Below are 15,107 nucleotides of genomic sequence, written 5' to 3'. Positions count from 1 at the left end.
GGCATACAATGCATAATAATCACATCAGGGTAAGTGGGACATTTATTATCTCACTTATCATTTCTTTGTGTTAAGAACATTCCAGTGATACACTTTTAGTTATTTGAAAATGTACTATAAGTTATTGTTGACTGAAGTAACCCTGTTGTGATATCAAATATTAGATCTTATTTATTCTATTGAACTATATTTTTGTACTATTAACCATCCCCATTCACCTGGCCTCCCCTCTACCCTTCACAGTCATCATTCTGCTCTCTATCTCCATGAGTTCAATTATTTTAATTATTAGTGCCCACAAATGAGTAAGAACATGTGAAGTTTGTCTTTCTGTGCCTGGCTTATTTCACTTAACATAATGTCCTCCAGTTCCATCCATGTCCTCTAGTTCTTGCAAATGACAGGATCTTATTCTTTTTTATGGCTGAATCATACTCCATTGTGTATATGTACTGCATTTTCTTTATCCATTTGTCTGGTGACGGACACATAATTTGCTTCCAAATCTTGGCTATTATACCACAATAAATCTAAGAGTGAAGATATTGCTTCAATATGCTGATTTCCTCTCTTTTGGGTATATGCCTAGCAGTCAGATTGCTGGATCATTTGGTAGCTCTATTTTAGTGTTTTGCAGAAGCTCCATACCATTCTCTATAGTGGCTGTATTAATAATTTACATTCCCACCAACACTGTACAAGGGTTGCCTTTTCTCCACATCCTTGCCAGCATTTGTTATTGCCTGTCTTTTGGATAAAAGTATATAACTGGGGTAAGATGGTATCCCATTGTAGTTTTGATTTGCATTTGTCTGATAATCAATGATATATTGAGCACCTTTTATATACCTGGTTGCCATTTGTATGTCTTCTTTTGAAAAATGTCTTTTCAGATCTTTTGCCCATTTAAAAAATAGGATGATTAGATTCTTTTTCCTCTTGAGCTGTTTGAACTTCTTATATATTCTGGTTATTAATCCCTTGTCAGATGAATAGTTTGCAAATATTTTCTCCCATTCTGTGGGCTGTCTCTTCACTTTGTTGATTGCTTCCTTTGCTAGGCAGAAGCTTTCTAACTTGATATAATCCCATTTGTCCACTTTTGCTTTACTTGCCTGTGCTTATAGGGTATTACTCAAGAAATCATTGCCCAAACCAATTTCCTAGAGAGTCTTCCCAATGTTTTCTGTCAGCCGTTTCGTAGCTTCAGGTCTCAGATTTACATCTTTAATCCATTTTGATTTTCTTTTGTTTTTCTTTTTTTAGGCAGGGTCTTGCTCTGTTGCCCAAGCTGGAGGGCAGTGGTGCGATCTTGGCTCACTGCAGCCTCTGCCTCCTGGGTTCAAGTGATTCTCCTGCCTAAGCCACCCCATTCCCTGGGATTACAGTGGCACACCACCACACGTGGCTAATTTTTTGTATTTTTAGTTGAGATGGGGTTTCGCCATGTTGGCCAGGCTAGTTTCAAACTCCTGGCCTCATGTGATCTGTCAGCTTCAGCATCCTGAAGTGTTGGAATTACAGGCATAAGCCACCGTGCCCAGCCTGATTTGATTTTTGTATGTGGAAAGAGATAGGGATCTAGTTTCATTCTTCTGAATATGAATATAGTTTTCCGGGCACCATTTATTGAAGAGACTGTTCTTTCCCTAATATATATTTTTGGCACCTTTGTTGAAAATGAGTTCTATGTAGATATATGGATTTATTTCTGGGCTCCTTTCTGTTCCATTGGTCTATGTTTGTGTTTTTATGCCAGTACCATGCTGTTTTGGTTACTATAGCTCTGTAGTTAATTTTCAGGTAAAGTGATTCCCTAGTTTTGTTATTTTTGCTCAGGATTGCTTTGGCTATTCTGAGTCTTTCGTGGTTCCATATTAATTTTAGAGGTTTTTTTTTTCTATTTCTGTGAAGAATGTTATTGATATTTTGATAGGGATTGCACTGAATTTGTAGATTATTCTGTGTAGCATCGACATTTTAATAATATTGTTTCTTCCAATTCATGAACATGGAATATTTTTCCATTTTTTGTGTCCTCTTCAATTTCTTTCATCGACATTTTATAGTTTTCACAGAAAGATTGTCCTTGTCTTTGGTTATATTTATTCCTAGGTATTTTATTTGTAGCTATTATAAATGGAATCACTTTTTTGATTTCTTTTCATATTGTTTGCTGTTGTCTTATAGGAATGCTACTGATTATTGTATATTGATTTTGTATCCTCAAACTTTACTGAATTTGCTTATCAGTTTGAATAGTTTTTTGGTGGCGTCTTTAGGTTTTTCCAAATATAAGTTCATATCATCTGCAAATAAGGATAATTTGACATCTTTCTTTCCAATTTGGGTACACTTTATTTATTTCTCTTGTCAGATTGCTCTAGCTAGGACTTCCAGTACTATATTAAATAATAGTGGTGAAAGTGGGCATTCTTGTTTCAGATCTCCTCATTCAGACTGATACTAGCTGTGGGTCTGTTGTATATGACTTTTCTTGTGTTGAGGTATGTTCCTTGTGTACCCAGTTTTTGAGGGTTTTTTATCATGAACTAGCTTTTCTACTTCTTTAAGATGCGTTGTTAGGTTGTTTATTGGAAGTTTTTTCAGTTTTTTGATGTAGGTGCCTATTGTTGAGTTTTATCAAATGCCTTTAAGCATCAATTAAAATGATCATATGATTTTTGTCCTTCATTGTGTTGATATGATTTATCACACTGAATGATGTGTGTATACTGAAACATCCTTGCATCCTTACAATAAATCCTACTTGGTCATGATGAATAATCCTTTTAATGTGTTGTTGAATTCAGTTTGCTAGTATTTTGTTGAGGATTTTTGCATCAATATTAATCAGAGATATTGACCTATTGTTTTCTTTTTCTGATGTGTCTTTGTCTGTTTTTGATATAATGGTTAATATTGGCCTTGTAAAATGAGCTTGGAAGTATAGTTTGAGTAGGATTTGTATTAGTTCTTCTTTAAATGTTTGGTAAAATTCAGCAGTGAAGCCATCAGGTCCTGGGGCTTTTCTTTGATAGGAGACTTTTTATTATGACTTCAATCTCATTACTTGTCGTAGGTCTTATTCAGGTTTTGGATTTCTTCATGGTTTAATCTTGGTAGTTTGTATGCATCTAGGAATTTATCCCTTTTTTCTAGGTTTTCCAATTTATTGGCATATAGTTGCTTGTACTAGTCTCTAACAATCCTTTGAATTTCTGCAGTATCTGTTGTAATGTTTCCTTTTTCATCTAGAATTTTATTTATTTGGGTCTTCTCTCTTTTTCTCTTACTATGGCTGAAGGTTTGTTGATTTTGTTGCCAAAAGGCATCTTTTTGTTTCATTAATGTTTTGTATTGTTTTCTTCATTTTAATTTCATTTATTTCTGCTCTGATCTTTATTATTTCTTTTCTTCTATTAATTTTGGGTTTGGTTTGCACTTGCTTTTCTAGTTTTTAAGATGGGTTAGGTTGTGGGTTTTTTTTGTTTTTTTTTTTTTTTTTGAAGATCTTCTACTTTTTGATCTTATAGTTTAGGCACTTATAGTTCTAAACTTTCCTCTTTTTAGTGCTTTTACTGTATCCCACAAGGTTTGGTATGTTGTGCTTCCATTATCATTTGTTTCAGGAAATTTTAAAATTTCTTTCTTAATCTCTTTATTGACCCACTGGTCATTCAGGAGGATATTGTTTAATTTCTGTGTGTTTGTATAGTTTCCAAAATTCTTCTTGTTATTGATTTCTAGTTTTATTCCATTGTGGTCAGAGCAGATACTTGACATAATTTCAATTAAAAAAATTTTAAGACTTCTTTTGTTAGCTAACATATGATCTAACCTTGAGAATGATCCATGTGCTGAGGGGAAGAATGTGTATTCCGTAGATGTTTAATGAAATGTCCTGTAAATACCTATTAGTTCCATTTGTTCCATAGTGCAGATTAAGTCTGATGTTTCTTTGTTGATTTTCTGTCAGGAAGATATGTCCAATGCTGCTAGTGGGGTGTTGAAATCTCCAGGTATTATTGTTGGAGTCTATCTCTCCCTGTAAATCTACATATATGTGTGTGTGTGTGTGTATATATATATGTGTATATATATACCCTCAGTGTGTGGTGCATATATGTTTAGAATTGTTATATCCTCTTGCTAAATTGATCCCTTTATCATTATATAATGACCTTCCTTGTCTCTATGGTTTTTTTTTTTTTTAGAAATCTATTTTATCTGATATAAGTATGGGTACTCCTGTTCTTTTTTTGGTTTCCATTTGCATGGAATTTTTTTTTCCATCTTTTCATTTTCAGTGTATTTATGTCTTTATAGGTGAAGTGTGCTTCTTGTGTGTTTTTTGTTTGTTTGTTTGTTTTTTTCTTGAGACGGAGTTTTGCTCTTGTTGCCTAGGCTGGAGTACAATGGTGTGACCTCAGCTCACCACAACCTCTGCCTCCTGGGTTCAAGCAATCCTCCTGCCTCAGCCTCCTGAGTAGCTGGGATTACAGGCATGTACCACCATACCCTGCTAGTTTTGTATTTTTAGTAGAGACAGGGTTTCTCCATGTTGGTCAGGCTGGTCTGGAACTTCTGACATCTGGTGATCTGCCTGACTTGGCCTCCCAAAGTGCTGGGATTACAGTGAGCCACCGCGCCTGGCCAAGGCTTGTTTTTTTAATCCATTTAGCCAGTCTCTGTATTTTGGTTGGAGAATTTAGTCCATTTATATCCCATGCTATTATTAATAGGTAAGGATTTAATACTGTCGTTTTCTTATTTATTTTCTGGTGGTTTCGTGGTCTTCTCTTCATTATTTCCTTCTTTCCTGTCTTCCTTTTTATGAAAGTGATTTTCTTTGGTGGCATGCTTTAATTTCTTGCTTTTTATTTTTTGTGTAACTGTTGTAGTTTTTTTATTTTTTAATTTAATTACCATGAGGCTTGCAAATAACATCTTTTTTTTTTTTTTTTTTTTTTTTTGAGATGGAGTTTCTCTCTTGTTGCCCAGGTTGGAGTGCAGTGGTACAATCTTAGATAACTGCAACCTCTGCCTCTGCCTCCCAGGTTCAAGCAATTCTCCTGCCTCAGCCTTCCGAGTAGCTGGGATTACAGGCACCTGCCATCACACCTGGCTAATTTTTTGTATTTTTAATAGAGACAGGGTTTCACTATGTTGGCCAGGCTGATCTTGAACTCCTGACCTCAGGTGATCCACCCACCTCGGCCTTCCAACTGGGATTACAGGTGTAAGCCACCGCACCTGGCCACAAATAACATCTTATAACTCATTATTTTAAGCTGATGACAACATAACTCCAATTGCAAAAACAGCCAAACTAACAAACAAGCAAAGAGAAAACTAATAAAAATTATATACTTTATCTCCCCACTTTTTAACTTTTTATTTTCTATTTCTATTATAATATACTGTATATGTCTTGAGAAGTTTCTGTACTTACTATTTTCAATAGGTTCATGTTTTAGTCCTCCTGTTCATCATATGAGTAGTTTATACACAACAATTAGTGTTATGATATTCTGTAGTTGTCTGTGTATTTACTATTACCATTAAGTTAGGTACGTTCAATGATTTATTTCTCATTCATATCTTTTTCTTTCCCATTGAAGAACTCCCTTTAGCATATCTTGCATGACAGGTCTGGTATTGGTGAAATCCCTCAGCTTTCTTTTGTCCGAGAAAGCCTTTCTTTTTTATGTTTGAAGGATTTTTTTAAATATAATTTTCTAGGATAAAAGTTTTTTCCTTCGGCACTTTACCTATGTCATGGTACTCTCTCCTGGACTGTAAGATTTTCACTGAGAAGTCTATTACCAGATGTATTGGAGCTCCATTGTATGTTATTTGTTTCTTTTCTCTTACTGCTTTTTGGATCCTTTCGTTATCGTTCACCATTGGGAATTGTATTATTAAATGCCTTCAGATAGTCTTACTTAGCTTAAATCTGCTTGGTGTTCTATAACTTTATTGTACTTGAATATTGATACTTCTCTCTAGGTTTAAAAAGTTCTATGTTATTATCTCTGAGTAAACTTTCTGCCCTGACCTCTCTACCTCCTCTTTAAGCCTAATAACTCTTAGTTTTGCAGTTTTGAGGGTATTTTCTAGATCTTGGAGGCATGCTTCCTTCTTTTTTATTCTTTTTTCTATCTCTTCTGCCTGCATATTTTCAAATAGCCTGTCTTCAGGCTCACTAATTCTTCCTCCTGCTTGATCCATTTTGCTGTTGAGAAATTATAATGCATTCTTCAGTTTGTCATTTGAATTTTTCACCTCCAGAATTTCTGCTTGATTTTTTAAAAATTATTTGAACCTCTGTCAAATTTATCTGATATGATTTTGAATTCCTTCTCTATGTTATCTTGAATTTCACTGAGCTTCCTCAAAACAGCTATATTGAATTCTTTGTGTGAAAGGTCAGAGGACATATTTGTGTCATTCTGGGATTGGTCATGGTGCCTTTTTTGTTTCATTTGGTAAAGTCATGCTTTCCTGGATGGTCTTGATGCTTGTGGATGTTTGTCAATGTCTGAGCATTGGAGAGTTAGGTATTTATTCTTCTCTTCAGAGTCTGAGTTTGTTTACACCCATCCTTCTCAAGAAAGTTTTCCAAGTATTCAAAGAGAATTGTGTTTTGATTTAAGTCTTTGGTCACTGTCACCAATCTGCATGAGGGGTCGCCCCAAACCCCGTAATGCTATGACTATTGCAGATTCAGTAAGAGGCCTTCAGCAAGATCAGATAGAATTTCCTGGATTAGCAGGCAGAGTCTCTTGTTCTCTTCCCTTGATTTCCTCCAAACAAATGGAGTCTCTCTCTCCATGCTCTAAAATTTGGAGGGTGGTAATGCATGCACTCCCATTGGCCACCACCACTGGGACTGTGCTGGGTCACAACTGAAGCTAGCACGGTACTGGGTCTTGCCAAAAGCCCATGGTGACTACTGCCCAGCTATTGCTGATGTTTATTCAAGGCCCAAGAAGGGCTTTTTAGTCAGCAGATGGTGAATCCTGCCAGTCCCATGTCTTTCCCATATGGGCAACAGGCTCTTTTCTGGCCCAGGGTGGCTCTAGAAATGTCATCTGAGAGCCAGGGCCTAAAAGACAGGATTCAAGATTCTGCTTGGTGCTTAATTTTACTGTAGCTGAGCTGGTATCCAAGTTGCCAAAGTTCTCTTTACTTTCGCATCTCTTCTCCTCAAGCAGAAAGTCTCTCCTAGGTCTGTGAGTTGTGCTGCCTGAGATTGGGGGATAGGTGGCACAAGCACTCCTTTAGATACCCCAGCTGGTATCTCACTGGGTCACCTGCACCCCAAGTCCACTGGCTCCAAGCCCAGCACAGCACCAAAACCTGCCCAGGAATTGCAGTCGTTGTGGCCTAGACTGCCTTTCAGGTTTATTTAGGACATGGAGCACTTTAGCCTGCAGTGATGGGACTTGTTGGAACTCAGGTTCCGACCACTGGGGTGAACTATTCCCCGTTGGCTGGGGCTGGTCTAAATTCTCCCTTTTTGGATGCTGGCTGAATTCTTCCCCATGTTGCTTTTCACTGTGTACAGCATTGACTTGAATTGCAAAGCCCCACGGTCATTTCACTCTTCCTCCCCCAAGCACACAGATTTTTCTCTCCCTGCCATGCAGGGCTACCAGGGAAAGGGAGAGGGGTGACATTGGCACTTCAAGACTGTCCTTCCTATCCTCCTCAGTGCCTTTTTCTTTGATAAGATGTTAAAATCAGGTACTGTGATTGCTCACCTGATTTTTGCTTCTTGTGAAGGTACTTTCTAGTGTGGATATTTGCCCAATTTTATGTTCCTGTTGGGGGGACAATTTGTTGGGTTCTATTTGGCCATGTTGCTCCACCCTCCTCCCCCGTTACAAATTTCCAGTTTTTGCACTCATATTATGAGGCTGTGAAAAGTTCTGTGGTTAATAATTCACTTTGATTAACCTGATATTTTCAAATTAATGTGATCATAGAATCATATTTTAATATGACACAACCTCCTATGGGCCTGTTGGGAAATCTAGTAAAAATAAATAATTAGAGGATTCCATCTCCTAATCATGGCCTTTGGTGCAACATCCAGAACTGTAATTCTGACTTGACTGAAATTAAATAGTTGATGAGAATATTGGGACTAAGAATTAACACACAAAATATTATAGCCATACCTGTTTCCTATTCTAGCTCAGAGAATGTAGCTGTAATCAATTGCGTCTCTGGAAGATTTCTAAAAACTATCACCTGCCACCCCCAAAATGGAAACATTGTAATAATCTATGTTCATTGTGTGTCAAGTGTGGATAAACTGAATCTCTGGGGTGCTTCATGCCACAGGTGGACTTCTTTTTTTTTTTTTAGGAGGGGGTATAAATTGTATTTTTTTTTTTTTTTTTGAGATGGAGTCTTGCTCTGTTGCCCAGGCTGGAGTGCAGTGGTGCAATCTTGGCTCACTGCAACCTCCACCACCCGGGTTCAAGCGATTCTCCTGCCTCAGCCTCCCGAGTAGCTGGGATTACAGGCATGCGCCACCACGCCCAGCTAAGTTTTTTTGTATTTTTAGTAGAGATGGGGTTTCACCATGTTGGTCAGGTTGGTCTCGAACTCCTGACCTTGTGATCTGCCCCCCTCGGCCTCCCAAATATACAACTTGGAATGGATTTGAGGCAAAATGTGCCATAAGCAGATTGTCTTTAAGTGGCTAAACAAAGTTTTAAAAGTAAGTAACAGTAAAAGAAAATGTTTCTGGTACAGGACCAGCAGTACAAAAAAATAGTGTACAAGTACCTGGATAATACACCCATTTTGCAATTGTGCAGCTTTTAAGTACATATTGTTGACTATCCATAGTCCATGCAGAGTTACAACTCCACACTTCAACAACAACATGCTGACAGTTCCTAAAGAAGACTACTTTAAGAAAAGGCATAACTCAGATGTTCCCTCATTTGACCAACTCCATCTAAGTTTAGATGTGCAGAAGGGCTTAGATATATCCAGAGTAAGCCACATGCAACATGTTACTTGATCAATTTTCTAAAAGAAGGTTTCAGGACAATGACAGTAAGATAAGGGAAGAAAACATGGAGGAATGAAGTCCTAGTTACTATATACGCATATTTTTTTGACAGTAGGGAGAAACCTTTTACAGATAAGTTACAAACAAAAGGCAAATAAACAATTTCGTACAAGAAATTTAACACACTCTGTACAAGGTCTTCACTTTGCTGTCATCATTTGTGCAAACTCTTCATAGTTTACTTGACCATTGCCATCAATATCTGCTTCCCTGATCATTTCATCAACTTCTTCATCTGTTAACTTCTCTCCAAGGTTTGTCATCACATGACAAAGTTCTACAGCACTAATATAGCCATTGCCATCTTTATCAAACACACGGAATGCTTCTCTAATTTCTTCTTCACTGTCTGTGTCTTTCATTTTTCTTGCCATCTTTGTCAGAAATTCAGGGAAGTCAATTGTGCCATTACCATCAGCATCTACTCCATTAATCACATCCTGTAACTCTGCTTCTGTAGGATTCTGTACAAGAGACCTCAGCACAGCTCCCAATTCCTTTGTTGTTATAGTTCCATCACCATCTTTGTCAAATAGTGAAAAAGCTTCTTTGAATTCTGCAATCTGCTCTTCAGTCAGTTGGTCAGCCATGCTGCAAGCGCTACCGGTTTTGGAGACGCAACCACACAACCACTTGGCTGGCTCATTCCACTCAGACTAATTCTCCACAGGTGGACTTCTAAAGATACATGCAAAACTCTACTTCTAGGAACATATCCTATGATATATTCACATGTGAAAAATGACATATGCACTTTTATTATAGTGTTTATTTGCAGTAAATAAAGGATGAAAACAAACAATCATCAGTAGAAAACCAGTTTTTAAAGTATGATATATCCTCTGGTTGTTATTAGAGATGTTCAAATACTTTCAGCATTTCCTGGTACCATTTTGGTTATAGGTGGCCATGTGTCCTCTTTGTCCAATGTTGTAAACAAAAATGACATCTGCCACTTTTAGACTAAATTATTTCATTTCAGTGATTCTATCTACAGTTTTCTTTCCTACTGCCAAAGTGACCAGATAGAGCCAGATGCATTTGTCTGGGTTCCCTAGTAGTGAAGACATGAAATAGAACTTCTGGTCAACTCATGATAAACATGTAGCAGGAGCTAGAAATAAAACTTTGTGGGCCGGGTGTGGTGGCTCACGCCTGTAATCCTGGCACTTTGGGAGGCAGAGGCGGGCGGATCATGAGGTCAGGAGATCGAGACCATCCTGGCTAACACGGTGAAACCCTGTCTCTACTAAAAATACAAAAAATTAGCCAGGTGTGGTGGTGGGCGCCTGTAGTCCCAGCTACTCCGGAGGCTGAGGCAGGAGAATGGCTCGAACCCCGGAGGCGGAGCTTGCAGTGAGCCGAGATCCTGCCACCGCACTCCAGCCTGGGCGACAGAGCGAGACTCGGTCTCAAAAAAAACAAAACAAGAAATAACTTTGTGGTTTTAAGCCACTGAGATTTGAGGATTGTTTGTGACTAGAACATATCCTAGACTATACGAACGTTTAATTGAATGTGAAGTAATTTTTTAAAAAAAAGTAAACTGTTTATTATGGAGTGATGACCAATATATGTTGTCAAATACTTATTTTTAAGTGGAAAAATAAAGGTCCAGAAGAGTATATATGGTATAAAATATCTGTGTATATGTGTGTGTGTGTGTGTGTGCTGTGTCTGTTATATATAACATGGAACATCTCTGGAAATATACCCAAGACCCTGGAAATTTTGTCTGTAAGGAAAAGTACCAAACATTGGAGAAGACTTTTACTGTATACTTATCTGCATTTTTAATTGTGTGAAAATATTATGTATTAAAAATTATATTTAGAGAAATATATACAAAGATTTTATATGAATCCTGCATCCGAAAAAACAAGTTTTAAGGCCCCCTCTAAATGCCAGTTTGGCAAAGGTGACATTGAAGTGGGATTTTTTGGTGCCTCTGATTTGGGCTTTTATCACTATTGTTATATTACTCAGGTCAAATCATAAGTAAAGACTAAGAATTAAAAGGAAAGAAAGGCATTAGCTATCTTTTTGGAAAGAAAGTCTGCAAGTATTAATTGATTCAAAATTGCTATTTAAATGTAAATACATGTGTTCTCTATCCATTATAAAGATGTTATAAAGTTGTTCAAGTTATTCTCTTATATTCCCAAATCTCTATTGTGTCTTTAGCCATTCCATTTCATTTTTAATAATTTTCATTTGTACTTTTCTTTCTTTCCCCTTTAAACAGTACAGTTAGAGGTTTATCTTTATTTTTTGTCAGTCTTTTCAAAGAAACATATATCAGTTTTATTCCCCTATTGTTTCATTGCTTTCTGTTTCACTAATTTCTACTTTATTTTTTTGAGATGGAGTCTCGCTCTGTCGTCCAGGCTAGACTGCAGTGGCGCAATCTCGGCTCACTGCAACCTCCACCTCCCGAGTTCAAGCAATTCTCCCACCTCAGCCTCCCAAGTAGCTGGGATTACAGGCACTTGCCATCATGCCCGGCTAATTTTTGTATTTTTGTAGAGACAGGGTTTCACCATGTTGGCTGGGCTGGTCTCGAACTCCTGACCTCAAGTGATCCACCCGCCTTGGCCTCCCAAAGTGTTGGGATTACAGGTGTGAGCTACTGTGCCTGGTCAATTTCTGCCCTTGTATTATCTCCTTCTCTCTCCTTTTTAAAAAGATTTTATCTGATGTTCTTTTTCCAATTCCTCACATAGGATGGGAAACTTATTGTTTTTCATTTACTTATTTGGAAGTGATTTTTTATGATCTTTATTTTGATACCATTTAAAACACAGGCAAGTTCCAAACATAGTACATATAACTTTTCCATAGACTTTACCCAAATGCACCAATTATTTACCTTTGCCCTGTTTGCTTTATCATTTGCAGTCCCCCTCTGTCCATATGTATGCACATATTGATGTGTGTGTGCTTGTGTGTGTGTGTACTTAACTAGTTTTTGGTCAGCTTGATCTATCAGTTTTTCAGACAGATGTGTTAAAATCTCCCACTATTGTGTGGTTTTATTCATTTTTTTCTTATAATTCTAATGGTTTTGCTGAGTAGCATATTATCAGGTGCATAGAATGTCTGCATTGTTATATGCTCTTTAAGAATGTTGCCTTAAATCCTATTTTGAATTATAATAATATCATTTCACTATCTCTTTTTGGTGAATATTTAACTATTATGTCTTGTTTTTATCCCTTTATATTCAACTTTTCTGTGTTGTTTGTTTTAGGATGTCTCTTATAAGCAGCATGTAGCTGGACTTTGTTTTTTAAATCCAGTTTTGTAGTGTCTCTCTTTTATAGATGAACTGAACCCTTTATTTGACCAAGAAGATATCATCATATGTTATAAACTTTACCATAAATCTGGTGACTGATGAAGAAGGAGAAACAAATGTGACTATTCAACTCTGGGATTCTGAAGATTTCTCAGAGAAGAAATCAAGAATGTGAAAGTCAAAGTGCTCAAACAAAAAGACAGTCTTCTCCAGGCACCAATGCATATTGATAGAAATATCCTAATGCTTATTTTACCACTAATACTGTTGAATAAATACACATTTAGTTGCAAGATTGAATTACAGGTGTTTCAAACAGCATGGAAGAGACCTTTGGCAGTAACTCTTGGGGCAATTACACAGTTTTTTTTAATGCCATTTTGTGGATTTCTTTTGTCTCAGATTGTGTCATTGCCTGAGGCACAAGCTTTTGGAGTTGTAATGACCTGCACGTGCCCAGGAGGGGTGGAGGCTGTCTCTTTTCTCTGCTTCTAGACGGAAATTTCACATTGGCCATTTTAATGACTTGCACATTAACATTATTGCCCCTGATCACAATGCCTGTCAATTTTATACATACAGTAAGATATTAGGGTTGTCAGGTACATTTCATATTCCTGTTTCGAAAATTGTGTCAACACTCCTTTTCATACTTTATCAGTATCTGTTGAAATAGTCATCAAGCGTAGAATACCTGAAAGAGCAAACTTCTTAGAGAGAATAATTAGATCTTTGAGTTTTATTTTAATGTTCGTAGGGATTTATTTGACTTTCAGAGTGGGATTAATGTTTCTAAAAACAGATAACCTAGAGGTGATTCTGTTGGGTCTCTTAGTTCCTGCTTCACATTTCTCATTGGGGCACTTTTTTGCTAAAGTTTGTGTGCTGTGTCTTCTTGTTTATAAAACTGTTGCTATTGAAAGTTGGTTGTTAAATAGTTTCTTAGTCCTGGCCATTATTCAGCTGTCTTTTCCAAGTCCAAGGCAAACTTAGCCTCTGTGGCTCCTTTTACAGGAGCCATGTGTTCTGGATGTGAAACGTTACTGTTCCTTTTGGTCTTACAAGGCTAAGAAAAGCTGTACCCTTATCTTAGAAGATAAGAGAAAAAGAAATTGCTTAACAATTAAAGCATTGCCAAATTCCTACTCAGGCACTGTGGGAGAGTCAAAGAGTAACTAAAATGATATCCATTCAGAAGCCACTTATGAGCTGATAAAAAAGTTGACATGGGGTGAGGAAGAATACATGTGTGTATATACCCAACACCATAAATGTTAAGCATCCAATGAGTACTTCCAACAGTAGAATGCTACACAGGAGTTCAGAGGAAGGAGGTAACTTTTCAGTTGTGTTGGTTTGAGAATGTTTTATGGAGTACAAGGTGAATATGATACTTTGTTATGGTAGCAAAACGTAAGATCTTATTAGCTATCCTGGACACTCCACCCCTGACCAGCTGCCATGGTATATATATAATTATGTTAGGTCAGAGTCCACTTAAATCATTAACTATTAACTGAGAATATCATGGCATGTAGAAACTAAAACTTTTTTTTTTAATGAAGAGAGAGGTCATTTAAAAGAAGTCAACTCCAAAGACTAAGTGCAGTTGGCAAGATGCCCATGATTTCTGGGGAGGGAAATTGCCCACTCATTCCTGCGGTGGCCTCTATTTATTATGCAAATAAAGGGCAAGTAAGCACTGTCATCCTTGCCTTTGGGAAAGGATAACAGACCTTCTTGTGGCTTCACAAAGGCCACCCTTCCCTAGAACTCTCTTGTGTACACTCAGCTGTCTGGGGAGGTGTCAGGGACATTGGATCTCACCTCTCTTTCATTCTGAGGTTCAGTGTAATTACAACCTCTCTCATAGATGGGAGACAGCTGACAGGAAAGGATACCAAAAGCCTTCAAGAGGGAACTTCCCTTAGGGAAGGTTGGAAGAGTGAGGAGCTGGACATCATTCCAGGAAGCAGAGTTTGTGCTGCTGTCCCCTGCCCCCACAACCACCTGGGCACAGCCGATATTCTTAGGGTTAGGAACAGTGGCTGCAGATGGGACCAGAGTTTTAGATACTGCCCCTTTGGGAACTCAGGGGTAATGCATCCTGTACTGAGGTCTCTGCAGCTTTCTGAACTACTTTCACAATATTGGACCAAAGATCCTTTGGATTTGTGAGACCAGTTTGCAGCTTTGCCACAATCGAATCTGAACACTAAGACTTCCCTGTGTACCGACAGATTTTGCATTTCACTTTCAGTAGGCATTTGGAAGCAGAACGGCCTCTTTGGACTGAAAAAATCTAGGTTACCTGAGAACAATTGTGAGGCAGATGCTAAGGTCTCTAGAAAAATACTAGGCTTTTGCTCACCTGACACAGGTAGCTTGAAACATTATCATTTGAAGGAATAATATAGGTGATATTTAATCTCTCTTGCTTCAAATTGGTTATACTGATTTTAACAGCTTTGCCAAATCATTGGGACCACATTCATTTAAAAAGGTTAAAAGATGATGGATGACATTTCTGCAAAAGCCTGGAAAATTTTATTTAGTTATGAATTAACACTTGTCATCATGCAGTTGGCAAGATTTTTAAGATGATTGACAATGAAGAACGAAATAGCTAGTTTCTGAAGGCTTGTCTTTAAAACAAAACAAAAAGTCATTTAATAGGCAAATAGAGATATCCAAACCAGATACCTAAGGCAT

General features: G+C 37.5%; 1 protein-coding gene and 1 pseudogene across 1 annotated transcript; one reads left to right on the top strand and one right to left on the bottom strand.

Moving 5' to 3' along the window:
- Positions 1–8,744: 8,744 nt before the first annotated feature.
- LOC129042418 (calmodulin-alpha-like) lies at positions 8,745–9,742 on the bottom strand. The gene has a single exon (XM_054498395.2). It carries the CDS (start codon positions 9,685–9,687, stop codon positions 9,238–9,240), a length of 450 nt encoding a protein of 149 aa, XP_054354370.1. The 5' UTR covers positions 9,688–9,742; the 3' UTR covers positions 8,745–9,237.
- Positions 9,743–10,954: 1,212 nt separating this feature from the next.
- Positions 10,955–13,574, top strand: LOC129042101 (sodium/bile acid cotransporter 5-like; annotated as a pseudogene).
- The last annotated feature ends 1,533 nt before the right edge of the window (positions 13,575–15,107 follow it).

This window comes from Pongo pygmaeus, chromosome 7 (genome assembly GCF_028885625.2).
Source record: "Pongo pygmaeus isolate AG05252 chromosome 7, NHGRI_mPonPyg2-v2.0_pri, whole genome shotgun sequence".
Lineage (NCBI taxonomy): Eukaryota > Metazoa > Chordata > Mammalia > Primates > Hominidae > Pongo > Pongo pygmaeus.
The sequence above is the reverse complement of the archived record's forward strand: the minus strand, read 5'-3'. Positions and strand labels throughout refer to the sequence as shown.